The sequence below is a fragment of the Sinohyriopsis cumingii genome, chromosome 2 (genome assembly GCF_028554795.1).
Source record: "Sinohyriopsis cumingii isolate HCF-2022 chromosome 2, ASM2855479v2, whole genome shotgun sequence".
NCBI lineage: Eukaryota > Metazoa > Mollusca > Bivalvia > Unionida > Unionidae > Sinohyriopsis > Sinohyriopsis cumingii.
In genome coordinates, this window is record NC_142962.1 from 71701114 (window position 1) to 71716372 (window position 15259).

At 35.4% G+C, this 15259-nt stretch overlaps 1 protein-coding gene across 1 annotated transcript in view; it reads left to right on the top strand.

Moving 5' to 3' along the window:
- Nucleotides 1-146: 146 nt before the first annotated feature.
- Nucleotides 147-15259, top strand: part of LOC149805146 (WD repeat and HMG-box DNA-binding protein 1-like) — a 116053-nt gene continuing 100940 nt past the window's right edge. The window contains exons 1-2 of the mRNA XM_089947826.1: nucleotides 147-281; nucleotides 13676-13787. Coding sequence (XP_089803952.1) covers nucleotides 208-281; nucleotides 13676-13787 — 186 coding nt within the window. The 5' untranslated portion in view covers nucleotides 147-207. The remainder of the gene's footprint in view (nucleotides 282-13675; nucleotides 13788-15259) is intronic.

Here is a 15259-nt window from a genome sequence, read left to right on the forward strand (position 1 = left end):
ACTAATTTTATTTTTTTTAATGAACCGAAATTTTATCTTCAATGGAGATTATATTTTGATGCATTGCTTAACCATGACAAATATTGGCCAATCAAATCAAGACTTTGCAAATCCTGCTTCACTATCAACATTGCGCCAAAAACAAATTGTTTTTGCGGGAAATTCTATGTACGCTTATCATAACGATTAAAATACTTCCAAAGAAACATGCCAATTGCCAAGTCCATGCGATACGCGCACAGTGATGGGCACACAGATATTTGCTTTGATTCGTCAGGAAGGTAAACAAACAAAACAACTGAAATGTAACGGTCAAGCATGTATTATTCTTTGGCTATTGGCAATGCACAATTTGGTACAAGTGGATGGAGATGGTACTCGTTAAGAAATGGCTACAAATTTTGGTAATAGTGATGTCCCGTTAGTTTCATAAAGTATTTTGCAACATTTAGCAGTGTCTGTGTGAACGAATAACTTATTTAGAAAAACTTTCCTACACCATTTTTTGCCCACTGATGATGTGCATTGTTATAGGTAGTCCGAGTTTCCTCTGACCCAAGTCCTACAGTGTAAGACGTATCACGTTATTTACGTTTTAGTGTTACTTCTTACTGCCCAAATAACGGCCTTGTATATCGTGTTACGATGTCGATTGGGAACCCATATCAACACGTCCACAAATTGATGTGCAATTGACATACTGTACTGTTTTTATCCTGGTGGAATCAAAATCTGACACTAGCAAATGCACGCATTTTCATGTTCCGTTTACATACATTTGAATTTGTTGAAATGTGACGGTAGTCTAGGTATGCCGATGTTTCTTGAACTAGGTAACAGTGTTTACCTTTATGCACATTTGTGTCAGGGACGCATGCTGGAGAAACTGACACACGTTTTGTTGCCATGCATTTTTTTTACGCAAAGGATTTGCATGCTGCAATCAGGATTTATTTAATATCAAATGCTTTGGATGAGGGGTGGCATCATGTATACTTTGAGCATAGGCATTGACTGGTTCCCTGCTTTGTTTACTCCCTGTGTTGTGTTCCTCTATTCGTATAGTGGAGTGCAACGCGGGGGACATACGAAATGAGGAACCAGACTAGCATAGACAATGTTATGACAGAGTAGCTTTCCCTAATTTTGTGAGCTGTCACGCGATTTCCATCAAGCTCAGCAAGATGTCATCTTGATATTTAACCTCAATGCTTGTTGCACTAGAAAGTGATCTCCAGATTAAAACGTCGTGCACTAAGAATCATTAGCGAAGAAAGTGAAACAAGCAGAACATAAAAGAGTAACTGTGGATCTAAATTAAATGAAAACGGAGAAAATAATTCCCTTGACTGGTATATGGCACATCCATTAGGATTACTGGTGTGACTTCTGATCATGTGATTGTGAAGACTGCAAAAGAGAATAATCCTTTTGTGACAGGGTTTAAGAATTTAAAAAAATCTACCCTCGTTCGCCACAAGATATCTGGAGAACACATTATAAACCAAGACATTCTTTCACAACAAAGAAATCAGTAAACTTGCCAAGACAAATGTTTTTGTTTGGATTACAGTCAGGGGGGCATTGCAGATTTTGTTGGTTTTTAACTTTGCTGCAATAAAAGAAAGATCTTAAAGTTCAAGTGTAACTTGTTACAAACAAGATCAGTCATTAGCCTCCTTGATTTTTGGATAAATTTGTTCTAGGATGAAGAACAATGAAACCAATGATAGTGCACATTTTATGACTGACAGTAAATTGACTGCCATTTGGTTAAAAAGATTTATTCGGCTTTTTGTATTGGCTTCTGTGTACAGTTGTCCTCCTCTTATAAGGCCACCCCTACTGCAGCAGGGAAGTGGCCTTTCTAGAGGGGGATGACAAATGTGAATAGTAAATGCATACGAAGAAAGTCACAAGTACATTTAATTCTAAAATATTTAATATTTTCATTAAAATATCACATGCATGTTGTGAAATAAATGAAAAACTGTTTCATCATTTTCAAAAGAATGTTATGAATAACCATTGATATAGTTTTAAAACTGTCTTTATAATTATGTTACAGATCACATCATCTGTCACTCTGTTGGCAACAGTCTAAAAAACAAACCAGTCTCATCACAATTATAAATATCCTTGCTGTCATATCCCCTGCATATATCGTTTAGTCTTTTGTTCCAGTCTTTGACAACTTCATCATTAACATCAGCTGATTCTTCACTAAAGACAGAACACTTAATATTGTGTCATACCTGAAATCTGTGCAACCATCCGTTACTTGCGGTAAAGTCATCATATCAATTCAGCTGACAAAATTGTTGGTTTTTCTTGTCATTCAAATCAGGATACAAACATCTCCTGGCTCAAACAATCTTCCTTTCTTAGTCCATTTCACCTTCCCACTTCTGCAGAATTATTTCCTCATCTTTCACGATATTGTTTATCTTAGTCTTTCCGACATTAGTTTTCGTCAAGTATCCTCGACCCCCCCCCCACAACCTCGGTCAGTTGAATTACTTTCACTTCCTCTTCTAAACTGCGAATTTTTCTTTTCCTTGATGACAAGTTGATCTTTTTGCAGTAAGTTTTTCATGTTATTTATGCATCTAAATAAATTGCCATGTTTTTAAAGGAAGTGATCTTGTCACGTGATTTGTTAGTCGCAGTCTGGTACCCTATTGTTTTTTATATATTTCTTTACACTAAGTGAGTGAAGCCAAAACAGCTTCGATATGTACCATTTAACGTCACGCAGATTTGACCTTGCAGCCGTTAGGATTTGTAATTTTGACAATTATTGTCAGTAGTATTAGCCACTAATTATCAAAGTGAACATCTTACTAAGGGAAGCCATAAAGGCTCTCAAACCATTTTCCTGCTGACTTGTGTATTGTACATCGATGCTGCCACTTCTCAGCTGTTACTACTGTTCAATAATTGTAATTTTAACAATTATCGAAGTGACTAAACCGGACATCTTATGAAAACAGAGCAGTAAGGTTAATTGGATTACATGTACTTACCCTTTTGTATGGATTAAAATTTGAGTCTTTCTTGTCTTTATGGAATAAATGTGGCTTCCCGTGAGGCATAAATGATATAATATTAACTTTAGTGGTACATGTACTTTAGTCTACACTTCTTTCAATAACGAAAACCTGACATCGGGAAACTTAAATCGATTACTTAACACACGTTATGAATAAAATACTGGTTCTGGATACATATCAAAATAAAAATGCGGCCGCTTGTGAGGGGTAAATTTTATATGATTGCACTAATATGCTGGTTGTGTTAGCTGGGTGGCCTTTTGTGAGGGGTACGTTTGAACACAAACTCGTCGGTGCCAATGGATTCTGGTTGTAAGGAGCGGGTGGCCGCTGGTCAGGGGGGCCGTTCAAGAGGGGGACTACTGTAATATGTTGGTCTATAATAATGCTTCAAAAAGATTATAAGGAGACTGTTAAAGATACGATTTTAAAAGAAAAATGAACAAATAAAATTATTCTTTGAATGGACAATGCTTGTGCATGTTGGTTTATTTGTATGTTTAGAGAGAGAGAGAGAGAGTATGTTGTGCAAGTTGCAATATCCTATTTCAAGCTGAAAAAGTACGAGTCGGATGAAAATTTGTCAGTATATTTTTGACCCCCACATTTTTTATTTGACCCCCAGTTCTGACACCAAGGTTGTTTTTTTTTACCCACAGTTTTACACCCCTGGGGGATACACTGATTTTGATGATACATACCAGCATGCAATCGGCAACAAATAACATCGAATTGGTAAAATTTTCTTATCACAGACTCAATTATAATATGGAAAGATAGCATGCTAATTTAAAGACTAAAAATCATCATTTTGCAATCAATGACATACGATAATAAATTTAATGGTAAAATGCAATTAATATTGAAAAACATATACTTTACCAATTTTAACTGAATTTAAGAAAGGTACTGTTATTAATTATTTTTTACATGTGATGTTGCTAACATTACACAAACAGGACATATACACGCTTGGGAACATGTTATTTATTTAGTATTCTAATTGCTTCTTTCATCTTTTCTTTTCACATTTGATAGCATATTACTGAAGCAGTGTATTATAAATGGCAACAACTGATGCATTTTATTGCAGTTATTAATTTTATGTAGATACTGTTTAATGTTAAACACATAACAGGAGGTTTGCTTATTTAAATCATTGATTGTACTGACAGATCAAAGAATTTGCAGGGATAATATAATAATAATGATATAAATTAAAGATCGTTAAATAGAAACTTAATATATAAGCAGTCCAAAAGAAGACAAACCTCACATAAAAGACAGCCCGACTCACAAGCTTTCTTACAGTCACCGCAAGGAAACTGTTTCTTGCTCTTTCCTTTTACCACTCTGATATCACAAACGTCCCCAAAATTGAGAATTTTAACACAGTGAATAGAAAATGGTTTTTTGGTTTGACTACAGCCTTATACATATAAGGAATATATGTCTATTGGAGCTTTCTCATTCTTTTCATCCTAAGGCCAATTATTTACATTAAAAATCACTTTTTAAAACGTTAGCAAAAGTTGGTTGTTGTTGTTGTAGGGTTTAACGCCATTTTTCAGCCCAAGATAGGCTATACATGGCGGCCAGTATTAATGGTGGAGGAAGAACCCGGAAAGAACCACCGACCCACGAGAAGCTACTGGCAAGCTTTCTCACATAACTACATTAGCCGAAACCGAGACTCAAACCGACACAGACAGAGGTGAGATGGCAGTGATCCGTAACAGTGGGCGCTTTAGACCACTTGGCCACTCGGGGCCCCACAAAAGTTGGTAACAATCACTATTGTTCATGGATTGTTACATCTAACATTATGTCATTAAACAATAATTATGTAATGTCAGGCCATACATGACACTGCCTGCTCAACTTACTGGATTCTGTGTGTAGCTAAAGTCGTCAAAGACATCAAGACACTAGCGACAGGTGTGAATTCGGCATTTAATGAAAGCACACTATACTAGTTTTAGGTGGTTATGTAATTGAAATGTTTCCGCCATTAGTCCTAAAATAGAAACCAGTTAACTATTTTTTTATATAAAATTTTGAAAAAAAAGAACACTTAAATGAAGTATCTTAAATGAAGACAGAAATAAAATGATAATTATATCAAGTTCCATAGCTTTGCAATTCATATGTTATTATTTGATAACATAGATTATACTTTCACAGGTGCCAACATATATATTTTGTTTTGCTGTACATATTTTATTCCCTAGAAGATCACGTGTGTATACAGTGCACACGGATTGGACACAAGTTTTTCAGCTTACAAGTTTTACTTCGTTATAAACATGATTAATGAACACACAGGCTTAAGGTCTCGAGACATTGTATGGTAAATGATATGGTGCTATCACATTGTATGGCAAGTGTAATGGTGCTATCACATTGTATGGCAAATGTAATGGTGATATCACATTGTATGGCAAATGTAATGGTGATATCACATATGGCAAATGTAATGGTGATATCACATTGTATGGCAAATGATATGGTGCTATCACATTGTATGGCAAATGGTGCTATCACATTGTATGGCAACTGATATGGTGATATCGCATTGTATAGCAAATGATATGGTGATATCACATTGTATGGCAAATAATATGATGCTATCACATTGTATGGCAAATGTAATGGTGATATCACATTTTATGGCAAGTAATGTGCTATCACATTGTATGGCAAATGATATGGTGCTATCACATTGTATAGCCAATATGATGCTATCACATTGTATGGCAAATGATATGGTGATATCACATTGTATGGCAACTGATATGGTGATATCACATTGTATGACAAATATAATGGTGATATCACATTGAATGGCAAATTATATGGTGCTATCACATTGCATGACAAATGTAATGGTGTTATCACATTGTATAGCAAATGATAATAATAATAATGAGGACTTTGTATAGCGCCTAATCTTTAGAAGCTCTAAACGCTTTAAAACATTAGACAACACCTATAAGATAAAAAAAACGTATAATATTATTATTACAAACACAAACACCATGAAATTAGAAGAATAAAACACATTAAAAAAATAAAAACATGCTGAGAATATTTAAGGTAGGAAACATTATTAGGTCTTTAAGTTTGTTCTTGCAGTCGAAATAAGTGAGTTTTGAGAGCCCTCTTCAATGTGATCACTGTGTCTTTGTGTCTAAGTTCAGTGAGCAATTCATTCCACATTGCTGGGCCTTGGTATGCAAAAGAACGCTGTCCATATGACTTTGTTTTCATAGTGGGAATAATGAGTATACGACTGTCAGAAGAGGAACGTAAGTCTCTTGATGGTGTGTACACATGGGTGAGATCGGATAGGTATGTTGGACTAGTGTCTGACAGTGAAATGTAGCACAGAGAACAAATTTTGTGTTTGATTCTGGATCGAATGGATAGCCAGTATAGGGTACAGAGCAGCGGGGAGGTGTGCTCTGATCGTGGTACTCTAAGTATGATCCGAGCAGCTGTGTTTTGAAGTTTCTGGAGTAGATATTGAGATGAACCAGACAGAATTGAGTGCTATCACATCGTATGGCAAATGTAATGGTGCTATCACAATGAATGGAAAATGATATGGTGCTATCACATTTTATGGCAAATGATGTGGTGCTATCACATTGTATGGCAAATGATATGGTGCTATCATATTGTATGGCAAATGATATGTTGCTATCATATTGTATGGCAAATGATATGGTGCTATCACATTGTATAGCAAATGATGTGCTATCACATTGTATGGCAAATGTAATGGTGATATCAGATTGTATGGCAAATGATATGGTACTATCACATTGTATGGCAAATAATATGGTGCTATCACATTGTATGGCAAATGATACGGGAACTGTTAAGGACAGTGAGGAATTAAATTAATTTATTTAAAACCATTGAATTTTCACATATTTTAGCATGATGTCAATTAAGACTATTAGCATTACATATGAGAATTGGAAAATTTAATTGGTTTTGTTTAATTTTATAATGCTTGTGCAGATTGTTTATATGGAATTCTGTTAGCCAGGAGCAGACCTGAATGAAGAGTCTTCTAGACAAGTGTCATAATGTATGAAAGGTCTCATAAAATTTTGACATGAACAAGTTAATACATTTTAGAAATTGACATACATTGTTCCATATACTGAGTGACTTCCATTTGTTCAGAAATAATTACAGTGGATTGTAAAGTTTTTACAGGAAGAGCAAAATGGCTAAGTTGGTAGAGTGTCTCATTGTGGCTGGTGGATCACGGGTTCATACCTTAGTACTGACTAGATTTTTGTGTACTCGTGAATAGGTTAATTTGGCATAGCAGAACTTATGTGGCCTGCCATTCATAGTAATATTAACTGTTGTTCATGTGCATTGTTGCAGTGAAGTGCCATGTTAAATAGAGGATAAAAAATTTTGCACAGCAGTTATATTACATAATTATGAGTGTTAAAGATCAAGGAACTTGCAAGTGAATACAACAGATTTGTTTGATGAATTATTAAACCTATACTGTATTATTCTGTAAATTATTTACATCATAAGAAATATTTATTTACAATTGTTTTCTTTGATATTTGCAATAAATATGGTTGTGCAGATTGTATGCTGAGCAAATGCCTGAACTGTAAATTTAGGGGTAAAATGATATACCTGTGGTATGTATCAATACAATTTAGGGGTAAAATGATATACCTGTGGTATGTATCAATACAATTTAGGGGTAAAATGATATACCTGTGGTATGTATCAATGCAATTTGTAATACACAGTCTACAGTATGGTACATTATCGATACACATTTACTTGATGGTCTTTTGAACTTCCAAAGGTATCAGTGATAGGGTGGTTTTGTTTAGTATGTAGTGATATACTTGTGGTGCTGTTTGATATGTATTGACATTGGGTTGTACGGGTATTTACAATATACATTTTACAAACACAGATTATAAATTGTTCATGGGCCATTCTCACAGATACTTCCAGACCTGTTAACTGTCAGTGATTTTAATTCAGCTGTTTAGTATGGCTCAGAATTAATGCTAATCCACTATCATGGAGTTACAAACCCGGCTTCACTGCTCCATTGAAACGGTGAAAATTATCACCTGTTGCTGGTTAAGCAGGAACAGTAAAATTTAGCCATGATCACTGCACATTTTTGTGGGGTAATCCTGTGGGTTAGTGAAAACAAATCCTAATTGCTGGGCCATTTCAGGTTCATGCATTTTATTGTATGCAAAACTCGTCTTTGTCACTGTGCCCTTTATTTTGCACTGCATGAATGCTTTAAAACACATTACTAATTTCATGTCTTTGTTTGACGTTTGTTATCTTCAAAACAAAATAATAGCGCAGTTTCCTCTAGCAAGGAAAATCTTATCTAGAACAAGTATGGGTGTGGAAGAGGAAATGACTAAGCATCAGCTTTATCACTTTGTACTTCCTGCAGATACATAAACAACTGCTGCAGCCACAAGTACTTGTTTGTTAGTGGAAAGGAAATCTATTGACAACACCCAGACTCTTTGACACATGAACACAATGTAGTGACATGCTCACATAGTTTGAAATTCTGCCCTTCCCCCACTGTGTGTTGATTTTATTTTATCCTGTTGGCACCTTCAGCCACTGATTATATGCATCAGCAAAACAGGATACATTACAAACTTTTCCCCATGTGGGATTTAAATACTTTGCAGATCCTTTTGCATAAAGTTTCTCTGGTACAGTGGAACCCTGCTATAATGCGATAATTGGATCACGTTAATATCGGGGTTGCGCTAATGCGGGGTTTTACAGTATTTTACTTTTTTCAGAGAACAGCTCATTGGCACATATACGTGAATTCACGTCTAATGTATATGATGAATAGGGTATTAACACCGTTTACTTGCCGTCTGATATTGTACTGTCGGGGCTTGCAATTAATCTGTAATATATTTAATTCCATTGCAAAAATTGCATACATATTTAAACTATTCAGTAATTTTGTCACACATCATTATGTGTCTGAATTCAGTGGGAAAAATTAACAGCAAAATTAGGTTAAGAAAGACGAAGCACTTGTATGGTTTATTATGTTCCAGGGTCTATGAATGGTGTCTGTACAAATTTCATACTGCAAAAATTTTCTCATATGCGTTGCCATGTAAATTTGTCCATTGCAAACTTCCAATAATTAATGCTTGTGTGCCTATTTGTTTGAACAACTACAGCAAGAATAATTAACAATCAACACATGCTTTCAGCATGCATATAACTTTTACTTCAGATTCTGTGAATATCGAAAGATACATGTGAAAACTACTATAATAGTCATTGCGCAAAGTGCAGAGAAGGACTTGCTTTTGTGAACTTGCTTTTCCATAACGGTAAAATAGTTTTATAAAAAAAAAACCATACCCATGTAAAACTCTAGAACTAAGTGCAGTAGGCCTGCAATGGTTACGAGTTATTTTTATAAATTTGTATAAGCTGTACGCAAGTACAGTTTCATACCCTTTCAATATCCAGCTAATAAAGCGGACATTATTTACTTACTGCGCCTAATAACACCGCCAAGCCCAGCAAACATGTTGGCGGCTTTCATCTTTTGATGTTCATTGAATTGTGAGAATATTTTATCAACCACCGCATTGTCTGCTGCTTGGTTGTGTATGCAGTTAAAAAACAAACACATTGGCTATTGTTTGAGCAATGATTGTATACAGAATTAACTGAAGACAATCACAAAGACAACTTAATGGCTTTACTCATAGATCAGTAATGAGTAACATTTCTGATAATGTTTATTTTGGCATAACACTCCAAGAACCTGGTGATATTGTTAAATTTTTAGAAGTTATGCCACTATCATTTTATATTAAAATTCACATGCGAACTCTTCCTCAAAATGATAATAAACGTTTTACACACTATTTCTCGTACTTTTACAAAATAATATTTTCCCTGGTACAAGAAAAATACACATGTATTTAAAATTTCAGGAACCTCGCCATGATTATATTAAATTCGAATTCATATGTGATCTCTTCCCCATAATGATAGTAAATTGTTATACACTATTTCATGTACTTTGAAGAAATAGATATGTTTACATGTGCAAATGAATACAGGAAATTTTGGAAGCCACTCCACGACCGCGTTATATCCAAATTCGTGTTATAGCAGAGTTGCACTGTACTTTGATTCTGCTTGGATAGAATTTGGATGCTGTTTTGTCAATACAATGAGTAAGCTACATTCAGCTCTGATATTTGGTTATTGTTTACCCTATACAGGAACAAACAACCACAAATCAGAATTGAATTAACATTTTGATGCTTTACACACCATAAGTTAAACTTCAGGTTCATTACAAGAAGACACATTATGAAGAAACAGAGAAAATTTGCATGTGTGTGATTTGGAATTTTAACATAGCTTTAAAAAATATTCAGTCATATCACTGCGATGTCTGCAGTGTGGCAGTTTATAGTGATGTCTAACACTGGGAAATCATGAATTAGACATGTATCATCATGTCCACCCAGTCACATTATCCTGATACCAGGCCGACCAGTCCTAAAACTCACCTCTTAATGCTGAGCACCAAGTGAGGAATTGCTTGTACCATTTTGCCTTTGGTATGACTCATTTGGAGTTTTGAACCTGTGACCTCCTGCTTCCGATGCAGATGCTCTTAACTGTTTACGACACTGGAACAGTCAGAAACCTTGCATTAAATGATTATTAAGTACTTAAGTCATGCATAGGGAACACATTTGAAATGTCTCCTTACATTGATGTGTGTTATGTGTGTGTGATTTGGATTTTTTGCTTAGCTTAAACAATTTTTCAGATATATCACTATGATGTCTGCATTGTGACAGTTTATAGTGATGTCTAGCCGACCAGTCCTAACACTAACCTCTTAATGTTGAGCGCCAAGCGAGGCAGCTGTTAGTACCATTTTTGTATGTCATTGGTATGACTTCGCCGGGGATCGAACCCACGACCTCCCACAGCTGAGGCAGACGTTCTAAGCGGTATGTTGTCAACAGCTGAATATACTGATGGGATTAAAACAAAATGGCATGAAATCATTGGGAGATGGCAGATTTTGAACATGTCATTTTGTGTTAATTTGTAGAAGGTGAGTGGGTGTTTTCAATAGTTATCTCTTGCTGACAAAAACGAGTTTCTGTGCCAGTGATTCTGTGATGGCTGACTTCAGTGAATTCTCAATTTAAAGAATACAAATGACTGATAATTATTCAGGGATGGTCCTGGCTTTTAAAAAGCTGTCGCCAAAAAAATCGCCAACCTCAATATTTTGTCGCCAATTTTCAAAAAGTGTCGCCAAAAAAAGTAGTGTACATTTTTCCAAGTGTTAATTTAGTCTATTAATGTAACAGGCAATGAAAATTACAAAAGATGGATTAGTTAATACTTTAATTACAACAAGCATTAACAAAATGTTACAAAGTGTTACACGAAGATCCGTCACGATTTTAGTGCTGCCCACTTGTTGAATGCAGTTTCAAAGTCTAATTTTTCACAACTGTACATGCTGATTCTCATTAAATTCTCGAGATGAGATGCAGAGCTTATTTCTGATGTCAGTTTTTATGAGGTTCATCTTACTGAATCCACGTTCACAGTCCTCAGTGCTGACAGGTGACACCAGTAGTCTCTCAGCAGCCCCCCCCCCCCCCCTTATGGCTAGCTTCACAAAGCTTGTAGCGAATTGCTTCTTAAATCCCAAGAATGATCACTGAATGCTGTATAAATTTTCTTGACAAGAAAAATAGGATCTCCATTCCCACGAATGAAACTTACACGAGTCAACACCTGGCAATATTGGACCGTATATATAAGCATAAATTCACACCCAATTTAGGTATTCTTTCACTCCTGTATTTTGAGAAATAAATAATTATTATTAATTATGCAAAACGGTTTTTTTTTGTGCTATTTCTTGTTGCGGAGTTTAAGTCTCTGCAGCCGTAAAACGGGACTGATGGCAAAAGGAAAAGATCAATAAGTAAAATGCTGCACTGGCGACAGATGTAATTGTGATTGAGATTTTTTCCATTTGCTTTGTATTTATACACAGTAGTCGGTACTTCAAAGCTTATCAGTTTTCTATGAAGGTTCAGCAAAACTATTGTATTAGTATCTGTATAAAAAAAAAAACAGAAGGATTAGCCATACAATTAATTTTATCTGTTCTATTTGCGTCTTCAGAAGTCGGTCACTTGTAGGTATAGTGCGGTAGCATGATTGACTGTATCTCAGCATACAGTACTCAGCCCAGATGTCAGCATAAGCAGATTATGATGTAACAATGCACTGTAAAGATGGGGTTGTCAATAAGAACAAAGGATCGTTTGTGTAACAGATTGATTCCAATGCATTGCTTAGTCAAGTTTGTGGCTTCCTTTCGTTCTGCCTTTTAATTTATCCAGTCCAAATCCATGATTGTATGTACAAATTAAATGACCAAAAAGTATGTCGCCAAAATAATCGCCAGATGGGATATTTTTGTCGCCAATAAGGAAAAAAAATCGCAATTTGCGACATTGGCGAAGCCCAGGACGATCCCTGTTATTTATAACTGCTGAAAAGTAAGCTAACTTGTATGGTAAGTATTGTTTTGCTTTGATTCTTCATCTCTTGTATTGATATTGCAGAAGTATTGATATAATAAATCATTTTACCGCATTGTAAATTGGTTTGGTTCGGTAGTTTATGGCACAACAACAAGAGGAGGCTTTAAAACAAAGAGGCAGATGCCCTATCGCTGGAGCAGACATAACCATGCCCTAGTCATAATCATACCACATCATCAAAAAAGTCAAAGTAGTTCAAGTTGACACATGCCCCCAGTGAATTAGTGTTATATTTTAGTGAATACTAATACTTTGATGAAAAATATTTAAGTTTGAATATGTAAATGATATATATCATGTCAGACATTGGGCCTGAATATCCAACATGCTGCCACCGTGTCTGTGAATTGAGGATGCTGACAGCTTTGTGTTTGCTTTCAGCCCATACATGATGGTGTTGGCACACATTAGGGTTGAATGATATGCACTGATACATCATTGGAGTAAAGTGCCTTTCCCAAAGACACACCATAGTAGCTCATTTGATCGCTCTTATGGTAGGATTTTAACCCACCCCCTTTCAGTCGTGCTAAGCACTATGTTACCACATGTTGCAGTTGTCTTGTATGGGATGACACATTGCGCCTATTCTACATATATCTAAATCCACATGGGTGTTAAAACCATAAATTTTAAAAACAAGTTTCATGATCGATACATCTGCATGAAAAAATAATCTACATCCACTGTGGTCATTATGCAACTAATAATTTACTAGTGGCTCTTTTCTATAGGAAACTTTTTGATTTTTTATCGAAGATGACTAGTAATTCTGCAGTAATTTGTCTTTTGTCTATTAGACTTTTTTAGTTTTTTTTGCATTCTGTTTCAGTGACGCTTGGTTATGTTATAATTATAATATATTACAGAAAAGCGTAATTAGTTTTCAGATGTGATCAATTTATGCAGAAATATCAGACATTTTTCTCTTGTTCTTTGCAGATACATACTGACCTGTGGGTGTGATGGTGATGTACGCATCTGGGAAGGAATTGATGATGACAATGCTATTTCTCACAGAGTTGGAGATAAAGCATATGCCATTGCCTACATGGTAATTGTATAACTTTGCTTTTCAATACTTTTAGTGATATGTAACACGGTAGTAAGAAAGATTATTATCCCTTTGCTTTTTAAAATCATTTATATATTGTGCTTCCCTCCATCTGCCTGTAAACAGATCTTGCAAACCATTAGTTGACAAGTCATAAAACACTAATTACGTTATATCATTGAGGTAACCATCTGCAATAGTGTTTTCAGCTTGCTTTGAAAAATTAAATTGATACTAACTAATCTGTTGCCAGGCAAGTTTCAGGTCAGCTTGGCTCTACCTGTTCCTTTTAACAGATGTGATGGGGTGAGTTTGAAAGAGATTTTATTAAAAATTTCAAAGTTGAATAGTATCTTTCATCTTTGTTTAGTTGTCATTGTAAACTTTATTAATCATTTGTCTATTTATTTACCTTACACAGATTTATTTAATTTCTGATTGTAGTCTAAGGGCTAGTAGAATACCATGATTTTCAATATCTGCTGTAAGAAGAGCCTCAAGATGTATTACTTATGTAGGTCAGGGGTCTCGTACTCAAAACCACCCTGAGGGCTGCATGACGGCATTTTTATCTCTCATGATGCCTTGTGACGCCAATCCTTTTGCAGGCCATAGGATACAGTTTGGCAAGCTGCCTGCAGGCTGCTTGTTTGAGATCCCTGATGTAGATTTTTGCAATTTTTTTAAAATTGAATTTTGCTTATCTATAGACCTGATAATTACAAATTTCAATTTGACACTTGCCAAGTTATTTGAAATTACATGTATCAGACCAGAGCTCAAAGAATTTTTTTTAGACACAGTCCCAGGGCTGGTTACCTGCCTCAAACTGCACAATCCCAACTCTGATTTCCATATGCCCATACTTAAAACAAAATCAAATTATTAAGTGTGATAATTTGGATCAAAACAAATTTCACTTAGCATTTGTTCTCCAAGTCCCAAGGTCAGCCATTGTTAAATTGCTCTAACAGTGTTTATGTTCATCAGCATCGGAAGCATGTCTTGATTTATTGAGTTTCCGTTTCTGTTTGCTCTTTTAATGTTGTTTATATGTACTGCATAATTTTTTGAACCAGTGTTTCATTACAATAGAGTAAGTGTGAGCATGGGGTCCTCATCCTCGCTGAATTATTATTCATTCAATTTTGACTTAATACATCTGGTATAAGTTAATAGCAGTTAAACAAGACACAAAAAATATCACCAAAGGTTGGCGAATTTTTAAAATCAAAGACACCAAAGCCAACACAACCACGTTTGATCCCATTATTACTTTTAATACCTCAAACAAAACGTCCTGCATTTGGTCTAAACTCGCCAGATTGCAACTGTTAAATAACCAGTCAACAGCTTGTCTTAAATCCCATCGTGCGGCCATGCATCATTGCACCGGTTGCAAAAATTGATGGAACAGTTGTGGTGCCCACTTGACTGGTTGTCTTTGGTTTCTGCTACATACATATCCAAAG